The 17,435-nt window shown below is 37.6% G+C and overlaps 1 protein-coding gene across 12 annotated transcripts in view; it reads left to right on the top strand.

Moving 5' to 3' along the window:
• Positions 1-17,435, top strand: part of dnajc6 (DnaJ (Hsp40) homolog, subfamily C, member 6) — a 44,017-nt gene that overhangs the window by 1,156 nt on the left and 25,426 nt on the right. For 6 of the 12 annotated variants that reach the window (XM_079629166.1, XM_079629171.1, XM_079629170.1 and 3 more), the window contains exon 1: positions 9,056-9,273. The exons of 1 other annotated variant lie outside the window; for it this stretch is intronic. In XM_079629166.1, coding sequence (XP_079485292.1) covers positions 9,078-9,273 — 196 coding nt within the window. In that variant the 5' untranslated portion in view covers positions 9,056-9,077. Of the gene's footprint in view, positions 1-9,055; positions 9,274-17,435 lie in introns of those variants that run through there. 5 more of the 12 variants (XM_079629168.1, XM_079629175.1, XM_079629177.1 and 2 more) reach the window with 1 other exon arrangement.

The raw sequence follows: 17,435 nt of genomic DNA on the forward strand, positions 1-17,435 counted from the left end.
AAAAAGCTCTACAATTGTGAAAACATATATATCAAATACAAAATAAGGGGTATACATATAAAAAACAATGCATGAAGTGAACATCAAACAATATTTTCCATAGAAATCTGCCTATTAAAGTTGTGTCCTCAGTTTCTGTCAACTCCGTCAGATATTTTCATAAAGCTCTTTAAATCAGGAAATAGCATGGTCAGCTATATCCCTGAGGACCCCTATTCATCTCTCTGCCTGTGGTGAATGCTGCAATACCACACATGCTCTAGTACGTTTTACATTTTTTTATATTTTAGACAAACAATGTCAATATTCCTATGGTCACAGCTGCACCATGTCAATACCATCTTTCTGTTAAGATACTTTTTTTAAACCATAGTGGATTGAATTTAAGCATTTTAGTGAGGTTATTGGGACAGCTAGCAACTGAGGAAAAACTACCTAGCTGCAGTGTACAATACATGTTTTGGTGGAAAATACATGCCCTTACGTCAACTCCGTCAGACGTCAACTCCGTCAGGTTCTATGTCTGACGGAGTTGACCTGTACGATGACGGAGTTGACAAATCCACCAATAACCTCTTAATGTGCGAATATAATATTATTTGTGAATATAGTGAAGGGTTAAACTGTTATTTCAGGGTTTTATTTACACATAAATGCACATACATAGCATGCATTACATTATTTAACCGTACGCATCTGACTTGTAGAGAATGGGCAGGCAGTGGTCTGCTTATTATTGTGTAACGTGTAACTTTGCCAGCACTTTAATATATATATATATTTATATATAGAGAGACAGATAGACAAATGAGAAGCCAGTGTAGGGCTGGGCGATATGGCCCAAAAAAATTATCACGGCAGAGGGTAGCCCCTGGTTTCCCTTATTGTTTTTTTTTTTGTTTTTTATAGTTGGAAACGGTTTAATTTAAAATAGTTGGAAATGGTGTATGTGCAATATGTTTATTATAGTTTGCTTTACAGTAAGTTAAATACTCTAATAACAAGGAGTAGTTTTAGTAGTAGTGTTTGAAGAGCACATCTGTTCAATAATCAGCAATGCACACATTTTGTGTCAACACCGTCAGTTTTTCGTCAACACCGTCAGTTTTTCGTCAACACCGTCAGTTTTTCGTCAACACCGTCAGATCTTCGACGTTTGGATGTATGTTTTTGTTAATTTTTTTGGGAAAAAAATATTCTTCCTTCAGTTGATGTTGTTTTTGTAATAAAGGACCATCTGATCTACATCCTCTTAGGTTTTATTTATTTAAGGAATTAGTTTTTACAATATTGAAATTAAAATCAAAGTTTGAAAATGCAAATATTTAGAAATCTGAGTTTTCAGAATAGTGTGAAATCACAACTTAAGTTTATATATTGTATTTTGTTTACATATCAGAGTAACTAAACACTATTACAATATACTTCATAACTTTAGATTCTTGTTGGATTGGAAGAATTTAAATTGTTTACTTTTTAGTGTGTCTGACGGAGTTGACACAAATCCAGTTCTGAAGGGAAACATGTAAATTTGTTTAAAATGTGTTTTTATTTAGAACCTGTTCCTTTACATGGTTAAATAGCTAAGACCTTTCTCTGCAGAAACATATAACTCTAATTGATATAGTGTGTATTTAAAAAAAAAGTTTTTTAAAACGTGTTTTGTCCCGACTCTCAAGAATCAGTGATATATATATATATATATATATATATATATATATATATATATATATATATATATAATATTATTATTATATATATATTTTTTTAATTATTTATTTGCTGTCAAATCGATTAATCACAATTAATCATATTGAACATAAAATGTACAAGTTGCTGTTTGTATGTATATATACAGTATACACACACACACACACACACACACACACACACACACACACACACACACACACACACACACACACACAAATACACACATATATATACTGTATATAAACAGACATATATTATACAAACAAACTTTTGTTAGATCGATTTGACAGCACCTGCTACAATGCCAATCTTAGACCAGCTAAAAAACATCTACCAGCTAATTGGATTTGTCAGTATGGTCATCGTGCATCAAATCTCTGTTTATCAGAATAAATAATAATAGTACGCAATGAGGATTACTAAACCATCAACACCTCCTACATATCAGTCTATGTATATATGTATATATATATATATATATATATATATATATATATATATATAAATACCAGTCTATCACTAGTTATGATGTGTAAATAATAATACAATAATACAAATATTTAATTTTAATAAAAATAATATATATATATATATTAATAATTATACAGTATATAATAGGAAACATGTTAATGACAATCGAAAAAAATATAATTCGTTAATTTACCCGTTTCCTTGTTTCCTTTTTATTTATCATTTTAAAATATTTCGTTTCAATATTTTGTTAGTTTGATCCACTGATAAGCAATGATGATCCCACTCCATTCACTCTGGAAAATGGAAGTAACGGCACCAAATCGTTTGTCCTCATCCGATAAATCTTTCTCTCTAGAGCTGTATGTGTTTGATTGGAAAAAATATCACAGAAATCTCAATTTGATCAATGGAAAAGAAAAAGTTCTGTACTTTAGTTTTATTGTTTTTCATGTGTCGTCTATGATAAGCACGAGGTCATTTTATGATGGTGTAAAAGGTTAAGGGAAATCCCTTGCATCATCATGCAAGGAGCTGCTGAAAGGTGCGCTCCCTGTTGCCATAGAAGCAACGTTGCACACACAGTCCTCTATTGACCTGCAGTCTTACCATTACATTAGAATGTTTCTTGCGTCTGATGATATTATATTATATATTACCAACTGCAAAACTTATCATTTAACTATATTAGGTCTAAAAGGGTTAAAGTAACTTAAGTAACTTATTTTAAGCAAGCCACTACAATTTAGGCTTTTATTATGTTAAAAATGAATCCAGTCCCCAGCTGTGAATCCAAGTCCACTTCATTCTAACGAATGTGAGGCATGTTAGCTTTGTTTATAGTTTTATCATCTTCGTTGCAGTTTGTGAATAGGAAGACTTGTCTCTTAAACATTTTAAAATAAAAGAGACAAGAACTTAAAAAGGAAAAAAGGGTGTTTCTTGTTTATTGCCTCCAGCTTTTTATTGAAGTTTTGAACTACTAGATCTGGTAGAGTATAGTAGAGTGATATATTTTGATAAAGACATTGCATGACATTGTTGATGACTGATAATCAGACATTTACAAGTTACAGGTCTTGAAAATGGTCACAAGATTTGTTAAAAAACAACCTGTGTGGTTGTAACATTAACTACTAGACAAGCCCTATAGCTTTTGAGTTGAACAAAATAACTTTTTTACTAGTGTATTCATATCGCCAGTTACAACAATGATTGATTTATGTGCATGCGCTTGCTTACCATTTTCTCAGCTGCTGATTTTCATTTGATGAAATAATGATATTGACATGCTCTTGCACTAAGCAGTACCCTATATTTCTGTCTTCATAAAAGTTTGTATTTCAAGTGTCCAATGATGTCCTCCAGCTGACCCAAGGTTGCTTTTATTGATCGTTTAACTTTTTACAATGGTAAAGGTAAACAAATGAATTGGAGTTGGCGTTAAATTGTTAATTAATGGCAGACAGCAACTAGAGCCTTTCTCTCAGTGACACTTCCTACAGGCTGTGCTCTCAGTCTCACTCTTCTCAAAGGGTTGTCCAGGCTCCAGCTCTCTTATGAGAAAGCATGTAGCCCTAGTGTCTGCCAAGCAAGGGGGCTCCATGAAGGGAAGCATCAATAGTTCAATTAGAGACAAATCATCCTTCCTGAGAGGAAGTCTTGGATTGCCTGACTTCCACTGGCAAAGCACTCAACGCTATATCAGGGTTACTCATAGACTATAGAGCCATAAAAACGTATTTTTGTTCACAGAAAAAAAAAAACGCAAAGCCCACTCAAAAACAGCAAGATTTAGCATTGCTGCAGCTGATAAAAATTTAGGTTTGACCTAAACAGCCATACAAGTACAGTTGGTCTTACTGGAAAAGAGTGATAAACCTTTTACAGACTAAGTATGCATGGAACATCTCACAGCCTTCCCTGTTTAGAAATGTGTTGTTCTGAAATGTGTGTTTGTACATGCAAAGCAAGAACAAGCTAGTTTGTGTTAAAGGTTTTCAGGCAAATTGTGAAAATATTTCCCCCAAAAAAATTTCTGTGCTGATTTTGAGGGGAATTCAGGAGATTGTTGTGGATTGGAAGTTTGAAAGCATGATCAAATCAGTTAAAAAACGAATACTAACAATTTATACAATAGGTAAAGGCACACTATGTAAGATTTTTTTAAACAAAATATCCAAAAACCACTAGAACAATGTTATATATTTTGTTGATTTGTGTACTTGAAGGCATACTAAGTATAAATTGTACCTTAAAGGGATAGTTCACTTTAAAATTAAAATTCTTTCATCATTTACTCACCCTCAAGTTGTTTCAAACCTGTATTAATTTATTTCTTCTGCTGAACACAAAGAAAGATATTTTGAAGAATGTCAGTAACCAAACAGTAGTCTGTACCCATTGACTTCCATAGTATTTTTTTTTCCTACTATGGAAGTCAATGGGTACAGACTACTGTTTGGTTACTGACATTCTTCAAAATATCTTTCTTTGTGTTCAGCAGAAGAAATAAATTAATACAGGTTTGAAACAACTTGAGGGTGAGTAAATGATGACAGAATTTTAATTTTAAAGTGAACTATCCCTTTAATATAACAGCTTCAAAGTAATTTCGGTGGTAAACAAACTCATAGTAGGGCGATTCATCCTGGTAGTAAAGCTTGGGGGGGGGGGGGGGGGGGGGGGACGCCGCTGGAAAAACCAGCAATGCAAGTTTGAGAGGAGCGCCCCCCGACAAATCTCGCGAGAATCACGACTTGCTTTACGGCAATGACGTCACACACATTAACAACATATGAAGCACGAAGACACTTGCGCGCATTTCAGACGTGATACCTTTGCGTGATACTCGTCGATGAAAAAAGAAAAGAAAATGCGGTCGGAAGAGACTAGGAAAAGGAAAAGAGAATCTGACCGTGTGAGGAACCGGACAATAGTCCCACTCGGTCAGGCTTTCACTCGTTGGCGCGAGCTAAAAAGCAGCACTGGATGCTGACCTGGCGATCTTGTTGATGGACCAGTAAATAAATCTCTTATTTGTAAACTTGTTTGCGTTCTATGTTGTATGTTGTTGCACTTGCTTGTAGTATGCCATTTTTTTTACGATGCTGTTCATTCATCCATTATATCAGACGACGCTGTTGATGTTGATTCCTGCGATTATCATGAGAACAGTTGTCAATATTTCACATAATTATCAGGACATAAATAAGCCTAGAGGTTGTAAATAGTGTAAACGAGCACAATTTGCAAACTATTATGATAAATTGCAATAATCATGTCTAATGACATCATAATGGCCAATGTTATGAAATAATGCGACATACATTTAACTTTATTGATGTCATCTAGCATTTTGTAATGTTTACATTACAATAAAAAAAACACAAATTAAATTATACAGTAGGCCTAGACTATAGGCTATTTACTTGTGATTTAGCTGCAATCATGTAAAAACGTTATAAGCCAGCAAACGCGGTAGGCTACTTTATTATTGGTATTTATTCCACAGCGACTCTAGGGGTCGCTGTTTGACAAAAACACAATTTTTTACATAGTGTAACTTTAAATTATTTAGGCCTACTTTCATTATCCCAAATGTTTCTAAGAATGTTTAAATCCAGAAAAATAAGCAGTTTTAACCAAGACATGGACATCGCCTATCAATGACTTTATTCCCGCGTTACCCTCGATTTCCAGTTTTATTTTGTAGAAACCATGGAAACACCAAAGACGATTTAATATATTATGTGTTTTATCAGACAGGTGAGCAACTACTTGGACATATTCATTGACAGAAATTGTTATACAGCTCAGCACAGTTAGTCTTTTTGTTTAAGTCTTGTTTTCTTGATTTACTGCAAATACCATTTACCATGCCTAATATCGATCTAGCTCACTGCAGTGTGCAATAAGTTTCTCATATAGTAGCCACCTGTCAGGGTTGTGGGTAAGAGAAGTTACTGCCGTGATCAGTAACGTTAGGCCTATCGCTCTGTAAGCTGGATCACGAACAGTTGGTACAGATCCATCCTCGAGTAACAACAAGAGTAAATGATGACTGCCATGCTAATTTTTTCATAATGCTCATTGTGATATTTTAAAGTTTCCTAATGTTGTTTTGGAGTCTCCTACAACAGGTTTACATGCAATTAAAGGTAAAAAAAACTGTTTAATTTTCTCATAATATACGTTTGCACATCACCACATTTTCAATGATTCTCAAACAACTCGCTAAATGAATCAGTCTCTCTAAATCCCTCCTATCCGCGAGCTACTCTGCTCTAATTGGCCAGACAGCTCAGTCTGTTGTGATTGGTTTACCGCGTACAGCACGCGTCGAAAACAAAAAACTCCCATTGCCATAACAACGTCAGTTCTGCGTGCATGAGGCTTCCTACACCGTAAACTAAACACAGTAACAAACAATGACGATTTTACCATATCAATCCGAGCGTGAGTCCGATGATGAAACACTAGATAGAAGAACTAGTTATTCAACCCGAACCTCGATCGCAAGGACGACCCGAGCAGGACGTTTCAGTGATACGCTACTCAGTTTGAGGTACATTATGAGATGTTGCAATTCCTCCCCATCATTAACAAGTGCATGTCCATCAACCGATTATTTTACTTGTACTAATTTATTTACCGAGTATGTTTCTAATATATTGCGGTGAACACGTGGAAACTGTATCAATAACAGTGCATGTATGCTGTATACATTAGCCGAGCTCTACCATGAATTACTGATGAAACATAAACATTGGTAAAACAAATCTTGCTCCATGCTTAATCTTTCCTCAAAGTAGTGAGAATGACAGACAACCTGCATTAATAGACACAGTTTTATGTAATAGTGGCCCACAGCTGATCAGCAGAAGAATGTCAGTTAGACAGTGATAATACGAGTTAGCCAGTTAGCAGGAGACCTACACAATGTAAAACTCAAAACTAGTATTTTGAACACCGTCATTCAAGAGCAAGCGGTTTGCGAATCCTGCATTGAACTCCGAGATTTGAGAAGCAGTCGTCAGTAAAATAAAGGGAACACAGCAAAAGTTTAGGATTATACTGCTGTAGTATCATGGTAAAGATACATTTTTTCACAGATTCTTCACATGCTTGTCCTTGGGCAGTGAAAAATAAAGTCTTTACCGTCACATTGTAGAGCACCACGTCTCCTCGACATGATGCTGTCCAGTATCCACAGGAATCAGCTGCCGGTTTAAGTTTCCCTGGAGTCTGCGCACGCAATAAGTGGGCGGGCTAATTACATATTGACGTCACGACAAAACGGCTTATGACTCGTTTGAAAGTCGACTCTTACGTTTGAAAGACAATAACTTTATATACGGTGCACTTTCAGATTTAAAACTTTGCAGGATGTTTTCATTCACTTAGAGCTAGTGTCATGAATTGCGTGGAAGCAAAGGCGGTAGTCGGATCTAAATGCAGCAGACTTTAATAAACACAGAACGGGAAAACTCGGAACAGGAACGTACATTCATTCAATAACTGACCACGAACAAAAGAGCACACAGGATTTAAATACACAGAGGGGATCAGGGAACGAGACACAGCTGGGGCAAATGATGACAATGAGAGGGACATAACGAACTAACGAGGAAACACACCTGAAACAAGGGAGCTAATAATCAACATGACTACGGATAACAGAATACAATTAACAAGGCAGAGAAACAAGGAACAAACTAAATGCAAAAACCAAAGACAGTGAAACACAAACATGACACAATAAACAACACCGTTACAGCTAGCCTATGTTACACACTACATGAAAGGTAATTTTCAAAAATCCATAATAGGGGCCCTTTAATACATTACCGGTCCTCCATGAATATGATTTCTGCCTGAGTACCGTCGTATTCCCCACAGGCTGTAGAGGTAGCCTTTGTTTTGATTAAACGACCTCTAGTGGCGAAAAATTACATAGTGTGCCTTTAACAATAGTTTATAAACAAACAAGCTAGGTGGGATTTATTGACATTTCTGCAGAACTTTCAGATTCCACCTGGGCCTGGTTTGAAATACTACAGTATCGGGAGTTACTTGGATAGGCAGATGGAGTAGACGTGTTTGTGTCTTTCTGCCGCACTTTTATGTTTTTTCTTGATTATTTGAGCCCGTCTATTCATTTATTTTATTTTTGATCTGATCGTATTTAAGAAAGTTGTATAATTTTGTTTCAGTATGACCACCAAATCGACTAAACAAAGCAGGAAAGAAATAGTACAGTATTAAATTAAATTTTTATATTATTATTTTCATGACAATTAATTTTTGTCACATTTTCCCTCCTTAATAGTCTTTAATGTGTCTGGACATTTTAAATGTATGTATGTATTTTTTTGTCCTCAATCTCAATACAGTAATATTTAACAAATTGTATAATACTGTTATAAAATGACTAATTAAAAAATCACCATAAATGTAAATGCTTAATTGTTAAGAAAATTTATTTTTTTCATGTCATTTTAACTATTTCAATATGGTCTGTTGAGCATGCCTGGGGCCATCGTAATGTTTGGTAATATTATCAATCAAGTTATAGGTAGATTTATTATAAATGTATCTCATTGAAATAATGAGTTATAATGCAGGCACTGGATGTACATTGAGGGTGCAGAGTGGGCTGCTAACTGGCTGCATTGATTGGCTGCTGGCTCTGTGTGTGTGCAGCGTAGTAAATGCGGCGCTTGATGACACACCGCCCTCTTCTCTCCTGCAGCTAGCGGCCGTATGTAGCGGGACAGCCTGCTGGAAAGCACATTATTCCCTCCCTCCGAGCTGCCATTCAGAACATGTGCATTCCCCTAGTCTCTTGAAATCGTCGTTGTCGTACGTCTATGTGATTCCCAATTGTTCTCATGAGCCTGCTAGGTGGCTACAAGAAAAAGAGCAGTTATGATGGCTACGAATCTTTGCAGCTGGTCGATAGCGGCGGAGACTTGTGCACCGGGGGACGAAGCGGCGGCGGCAGCAGCGGTTTGACGACAGTGACCCTCGGCAGCGTTAAAACAGGCCCCGCGCGGCAGGACGACTACAGCACCATGGACAGCTCAGGTAAGAAAACCGCGTCTACCGGATGGCGCTTGCAGGCCAGCCGCTCCTTCGTTTGATAGACACCAAGCAACCTGTTTTGTGTTTTTGTTTTAAACTCATGCTGATTTCCTGTAAGAATCCTTGGTGGTAGATTAAATATTAGTTGTCGATATCCGCCGGAAGCATGTGCTTCGTGTCGTCTGTTCGTGTGCTGTGTCATGACAATTGATCAAAGCCACAGAGCTGGCGTATAGGAAGCTACATTGAAACTACTTTGATTGTTAGTTGACATATCAGCTATTGAAATTCGAGTTTGTGAACTAGATATATGTGCATAAATGACGTTTGTTGTTGCCTCATATATTGGTGTGCTATGCAGTTATGCAATTTTCTTTGGACGTGTATGTAGTTGGGCTTATTGCATGGAGTTTTATATGGATTACAGGATAGTAATATCTAAAACAGAGTTTGGATGTCTGTATTATAATACTGGGATTGCTCCTGTTTTACTGCAGTGATCTGGGATGAAAGGTGGCCTTCAAGACTGAGACATGAGGAAGAGCTAGTGTCAGGTTCTTGTAGTCCCAGCTGGTGTCTGCTTCGGTCTGGTGTTTTTGCACGTGTGTGAGAAAAAAATTATATAGCCTATGCTCAAATGTTTTTTGTTAAATTTACAGTAAAAAAATAAATAAATAAAGAGAGAGAGAGAGAGAGAGAGAGAGCAGTGCAGTGCATGCTAGAACTTAAATAAATAAATAAAAACACAGTGAAGATGATACAAGCATTAGCTACATAATGTTAATGTTAAAATCTGTTAATTTCTGTAAAATAACAACGCATTGCATTATGATTTAAACAAGTTAAAACAAGTTAATCAAAAGAAGACTTTCCAATTAAAAATATTGTATAGAAATAGCACCAAATAAACAATTCAGACAATTATTAAACGATTATAATGTACATAAAAGATCTACTCTCACAATATAACTGATAACATAACCATAGAAACACAACTTTGTAAATAATATCTAAACAAATGTGATGGATTGTGAAGGAAAGCAACTTTCCCCATTGATTATAAGGCAATATTTTCCTTTAAATGTGACAGTTGTGGCAGGTCACTTACAATGAACTATAACAGGCAGCCTAGTTTTCATCATTAAGCAGGACCAGCTTACTTTAGTGTTGTTGGAGTGTTGTGAGGCATTGCTGGGTTGTTGATTCTGTGGCTGCTTCATTGCAGTGGCAATGTTCTCAGCATGAGGCCTAGTCACAGTGCATTTAGAGTGAGATTCTAATATAAGCTCATTTTAGAGAAATTGCTGACCTTGATTAAACCTCTGTTCATTTAGTTCCATAATTATTCACTTTGAATTTTATGAGGGAATTTAGAATGTTTTAAATTGCTGCTTGAAAAGACAGTAGCTTTTTGTATGAGCCTGTAGGTGATCTATAATTGAAAAGCCAGCCGGGTCTTGTAACAAGACACACAAGCACACAATTATACACACAAACACACACAGGGGGCTGTACATCACAGAGCCACTCTTTGTGACTCAATTCTGCTGAATTAAAGGAGCAAAAGAAAGGAGGATTGTGATAGGGAATAGAGAATAAAAGAGCAAATGTGTTAGAAAACCCATTCTTTTATATTACAAATCCACTGATCTGATCTTTGTGGTCAGGACGGCCCCCTCTCTCATGACACATACATACAAGCGCTCTTGGGCTCTTTGTGCGATTAAAAGGAACATTAGTAGGAGTTCAGAGACTCTGTGCTCTGTGAGAAGGGCAGCCTTGGACTTTGAAGTCAACTACACCCCTGCGTATTTGCTCACTCAGAATAGAGCTCCTCTGTACCTTAATGGCAAGTCTGACAGGAAGCCCACTCTCTGGCCGGGCCCACTACTAAAACAGTGCCAGGCCACCCTGCTTTTCTAGCTACAACAACAAGTTGGAGGCAGAAAAGTGCTGACAATTTTCGCTGTTTACTCGTCAAAAAATATTTTCACATTTATATTGAGTTTTACTTCTTAAAGCATATTTTTCCATTGACAGCAATCCAAAATGACATGTGTATTTGATATTATAGTATTATTGTTCTGTAGATTTTTTTTTACCTCTGCCTGCTTTTTTTTGGAGGCCCTTACAAGCGTGAGCAAGACTTTTTCCTAGTCTGCTACCTATAATTTCACATTTAAACATGAGGCAAAATGTAAAAACACGGGCACATACAGAAGACGTGTATATTCTAATCATGTTTCTGATCCTTGTGAGAACTATTTCCCCCACAGAATGTTTCATCTCAGCACATTTGAACACGCTGAACACTACTCACTTACAACTGCAGCTCTTTAGAATGAAATGCATTTATTCTGAGTGCATATGTGTTCGGCTGCTGGGAAGTGATCTTAAATGAACATAGAAATGCCTGTAAATTACTGTTTGAGTGTCACGGCAGGATGTGGCAAGGAGAGAGGAGATTGCAGCTTTAACTTTTATTTAACAAAATAAAGAATACAACTAAACGGAACAGAGCTGCAGGAGAATGCAAGTAAACACAGGAAAGCCAGAACATACAAATTAAAAGTCCAAAGAACAGAAACTGAAACCAAAACCAAATGTTACAATGGGTTACAATCCCGCTAATTGTTTGTAACCCATTTTGTAGAATAGAAATGCACAGAAATAGTTTTTACGGATGTTGCCATGAGCTCACAGTTAAATTCAGTTTGGATTTGTATTTTGTACACAACTTATTGTATCCTCTTTGAGAGATTAGAAAATTATTTTTTTTATTAAAAGTAATGTATTAAAATCAGGAATTTATTAGAGGTTCTGACAAATAGCTTTGCTTTGCTTAAAAAATGCAATACACAAAACATAAGTTTCGCCACTAGAGATTGCTTATTCAAAACAATAACAAAGGTGTAGCTTGATGACGATGTGAATGAGTGTGGAATCATGGGAGTTGTCGTCTTTACCCCCACAGCTGATGGAAAATCATGTTCATGGATGAGCTAATGTATTATGTTTTATTAACGTTACTATGATATGAAGCAGGGCGGGGCAGAGAGCCGTGACATTTTACATGGCTGTTTTCTGCATTATTTAGCTGATATTTGCAATGCATGCAGATGTGTAAAGTCAGGGGTTCAGAAAGTAAAAGTCCTGCCATATGTTTATTCCACCCTTGAACTCAGCCAGCTGATCTCCTGGCTGACAAACTGCTAATTAGCAAATCCAGATGATTGGAACAAAATACTGAGGAGGACTTTTACTTTCTGAACCTGGACTTTACACCTCTGTTTGCATGTTATTATGCTTATATGTCGCAGTTGGACGCTGCCGCTCCTTTCGTTTAGTTGGTTATGTTTATTTTACTATTAAAGTTAACATTTAATGTCCATCTCCTTCCCTGAACTTGAACTTTGTTACAGTTACATTTGCTCACTTAAATTATTACATTATTTTTTTTGTGCTGAATTACTTCTCATACAGGCCACATTATTTGACAAATTAAAATTGTGAGGTAATGCAGCGCTGTTTTACTTGGTCAAAACAATCATACATTTGAGTGTGTTAAAAGTTGTTATAATGTTACTTTGTGTGTTCGCTCAGTGGCTGGTATGAGACACTTGCTGCATATTGCAGTCAGCTAGATCGATATTAGAATATCATATTAAAAGCTGGATGACTTGTGTTACCAAATGACATGCAAATAATTTTCAAATATTTTGTATGGTGGAGAAAATGCTGTATTACTGTTACTACAAATAAAGCTCTCTCTGATTATGCTGTTAGCCACTTGACTAAATAGTGTTGTCTCTGGGGCTGTTAACACGACACTGTTTTCAACCAAAAACGTAAAACTTTTTATGAGTTTTGGACATTCATTTAGACGACGACAGCGTTTTGGGTGGCTGAAAATGCAAACATTTGAAAACAGGTTTCAAAGTGCAAGTTTTTGAAGACGGTTTCCGTGTAAACAACAAAAACATGAATCTGTAAAAAACGATGACTTCAAAATGTTTGCACATGTGTATTACATGTTCAGTGACAGTCTATTGTAAGTCATCTAATGGCCTGGCAGCAGAATAGAGCGTTTTTAGTCTTTTTCGTGGATCCGTGTGAATGGGGGTCGTTTTGACAATGGTGACTCAAAGGAAAAACTTCTCAGTTTTAAGCATATCGTTGTCATGTAAACGTACCTCTGAGGCATGGTACTGTCACAATAGAACCCCGTTTGGACCCAGTTGCACCATTTCCCGCCACTAGTTTGTTGTCATGGTTTCTAATTTGATTTGTCATCACTGTCTGCTGTGTTCTCTTTAATCACCTCGTTTGTCTGTGTATTTAAGGGGGCTTTCACACTGGTAGTTTAGTTCAGAACGGGGCACGGTTCGCATGAAAAATCGCTAATGTGAACGCTATCATGCAGAACCGGGTGCGCACTGAGGTACCGAACCCGAGACTACCTGGAGGAGGTGGTCTGAGTTCGGTTGCTCCCGAACCGTGCTGCGGTTCGCGTGAATGTGAAAGCAACACAGACTTGGGTGCGCGCTTGTTCAAGAAGTAAAGTGACCTGCACATGCGTTTTAGCTGATTATTATGTATTTAGTTAAATAAAACGCATGTAAGGGATGGTAGTGTTGATGATTTACCTTGGATAAGACGAGCGAGAGTGAGCCTGCAGTGTATTCGCGCATAGCGCGTGGAATCAGGAAAACAAATTTGGAAATCCACTGTCTCCTCAAAAGAGTCCGTTTGCAAGCAGCAAAAGACCACCTTATGCGACACACACACAGTAAATATGTGTTGCTCACTCAGCTGCGCATAATAGCACCGAATTAATAAAAATCACAATATATTGACCCGCGTTCTGTTTTCTATCATGCGCCGTGCACGTTTGCGATGACGTAATATGTAATATGCACGCAAACGCACCAGGGTTCGAATAGAATCAAGTTGAGTGTGAAACCAGACCAACGCTGTGGGGGGCGCCGGGAACAATCGCTCGGGCTTGGATCGCAGCAAACGAGCCCAGTGTAAAAGCCCCCTTAGTCCTGAGTTTTTAGTTCACCTTTGTCCGGTCTAGTTCGTGAATGGTTGTGTTTTGCTTGCTCTTCTTCATTTGAATTACCCTGTAGATACAATTAAATACTATGTGAACCTTCTTCATCGTCGTCTTTGTGCCTTCATATGCAGCATAACCGTGACAGAAGACCGGACCAGTAAAGTGATATAGATTATGGTTTTGTTTTAGTGTATTTTGTAGTTATATTTTCCCCATCACCATGGACTCTCCCTCATTCCTGTTAATCTACCTTGAGCAGGGAAATCGTTCCCTTAAGGCACATGTGGCAGAATTCATTGACCTTGCACATCAATCGAAATTCCCGGAATTTCACCAGCCCCACTCCCAATCCAGTGCCCAGCAAGGAACCTCCAGACAGCGAGAAACTGCAGCATGAGCCCCCAGCAGACAGGCATGCACCATGGCATGAACTATTATTTTGATTTTGGAGAGGAGGATCCCTCCCAAGCCCGTCTACTCTATTTTGGATGAGATGGTCCCACCCAGCCTTCTTCTCCCACCTCCTCTCCATATATCTGCCTTGAATTTTTTGTTTTTCGCCAGTCCCTCTGTTCGTCATCAATACCTTCTCCAGCCCTCATCCACGCCTGCTACTGCTAGTTCCTCATCAGCCTCCTCTCAGTGGCGCGGCTACACCTGGGGCCTGCTGTGGGCCAGCTTCCCCTGGGCGTGGAAATCCCGTGTTTCCGCCCCCGGCCTCAGATCCAGTCATGCCACCTTGGCCCATCGCCCTGACTCCTTCACCTTCCTCCCTTGAATCCAATAGTAACCTTCGAGCTTTCTGTTCCACTGGAACCGAAAGGTGCTCCACCTCATCCCTCTGGCACCCTGTTTCCATCTCGTGGGGTCGTCGCTGCAGCTCCGTTGCGGACTCAGGGACTATCAGCATCACTCTGCTCCTTCGGCTCTCTGTCTGCACCTAGGGCTCCACCTCCATCGGCTCGGTTACCTTCACTCGTCCCCAGGGTGGAGTGGAGCTGGAGACCCTAACCACCATGGCTCCTCCCTCCAGTAACATCCAGCTGTTCCTGCTCAAGGCCATCCCCTACTGGATCACACCACCATCTGCATCTTCCTGGAATGCCATCTGTTTCAGGGAGCGTAATGTCACAATATCACCCTGTTTGGACTCATTTGATTTGCACTATTTCCTGTCACTAGTTTGATGTCTACAGAAATAAAACCAGAAATAGAGGGTAACAGGCTGCATGATGCAAACAGTTCATTTCGGCTGTAGAAAACAGTGTAATTGTTCAGTTGAAGTCAAAATATATAACATTTTTCTAGTGTTTTTTGGTATTTTAATCCAAAAATCGTACATATTGTACCTTTAAACGTTAATTTAAAAATATGTGATGACTGTCACAAATATAATTTAAAGAAATAATTTTTTTGTACGAATCGGCTGAATGAATGATTCATTGACTCTATTTTTCCCTTATTTCCTATCTATCACTACAGTAGATATCAGTGTTTAGATCCAAACAGCAGTAGCGCAAAGATTTTCATTTTGAAAGCACATTAGTGTGATGGTATTTGTCACGTGTAGAGTAGACACGAGATACATGACGCAGAATTTCTAAAAAAAAGATACTTTAATAAACACAGAGAGTTTAACCAGGAGAATACACAAAGAATAATCACATTCACCACACTAAATCACAACTAGAACTGACAGAGGATTGAACAAATTAGGAAGTACTTATACATACTGTATAGAATATAGATTATTAAAGTGTTAATAGATGGTGATTGAAATCAAGATTGCTTTCTTTTAAGGAATTCAACTTGGCAACTCTACTATGTACGAACAATTTCCACAGGTTTTATTGTTACGCCAGAAGGCAGAGACAAGAAACTTTATGAGTGTGTCATTGAATCATTCGATTGAATGATTCTTTCACAAACAAAACAAGCGAGTCATTAATTACCGGGAATTAATTCAAACAAATCATTTACAGTTTTATTCTACATTATTTGGAACTATTTTCATTGACAAATTAAAATAGACACATATTATACTTGTAGGCAATAGTTTGTTTCATAAAACCCTGAACCCCAGTAATACTTTGACCTCAGTCATGCTCATGTCTAAATGGGAGCAAAAACCAGCAGACCTTCCAACATGTAGTAGAAAGTTCGTAGATGACGCCGTATAGCAACAAAGGGAGGACCACATACTTTTGTCCATCAATTGTATGACAAACTTCCATAGTACGTAAACTGACTAGCTGAGGGACTGTGGGTTGTGTGACTCACTGACAGTGGTAGGATCTGTATTAGAATTCATTAGAATGCGGATGCAGGACATTGTTTGACCCCCCAATATTGTAGCCTGTCTACATGCCGATGAAAATTGCCAGACGTGTGTGTGTGTGTATGCATGAGTAGGTGAAATCTGTAGCTGAGTGGGAGGTAGGAATCTGTAGCTCACTTTCACACAGCTTCATATCATCAAGTCAAGTCACCTTTATTTATATAGCTCTTTAGACAATAAATATTGTTTTTAAGCACCTTTACAGTGATAACAGAAGAATGATGCATTTCTGCTGTTGTTCAGCTATAGCCAGTTCAGTGTTGATTCAGTTCCGTTATAAATACCATCATGATGATACCATCATCGTCTAAAGCACATTTGGCTCAAAAGGTATCTGTACATTGTATACAGTAACATTTATTATAGATTAACCTATTTATGATGACTCCTATATTTCATATAATGGATTTGTGAAAGTACCTAGTTTAGAAGAGAAGATGGTGGACTGGCTTTGGTTTTGAGTGTACAGGAACTATATTTACAAGGGAAACTAAAACCTTCAGATAAACACGATCAGCACATGCTTTGATATTAAGTTTCCTTGGTGATCAGCGCCACTGCAGCATTAGACATCTGCCTAATTGATGCTGCATGTTTGATAGAGAATAGTGTTTTCATGGTAGTCTGCATGCTAGTCATTGTATAAGCATGTACTGTATAATGTGTAGTCATGACTAATGTTTAGCCGAGTTTATACACTACCATTCAAAGGTTTAAGGTTATTAAGAGTTTTTCTTAAAATAATATTTTTATTCAGCAAGGATACAT

This window comes from Phoxinus phoxinus, assembly GCF_949152265.1.
Source record: "Phoxinus phoxinus genome assembly, chromosome: 11".
NCBI lineage: Eukaryota > Metazoa > Chordata > Actinopteri > Cypriniformes > Leuciscidae > Phoxinus > Phoxinus phoxinus.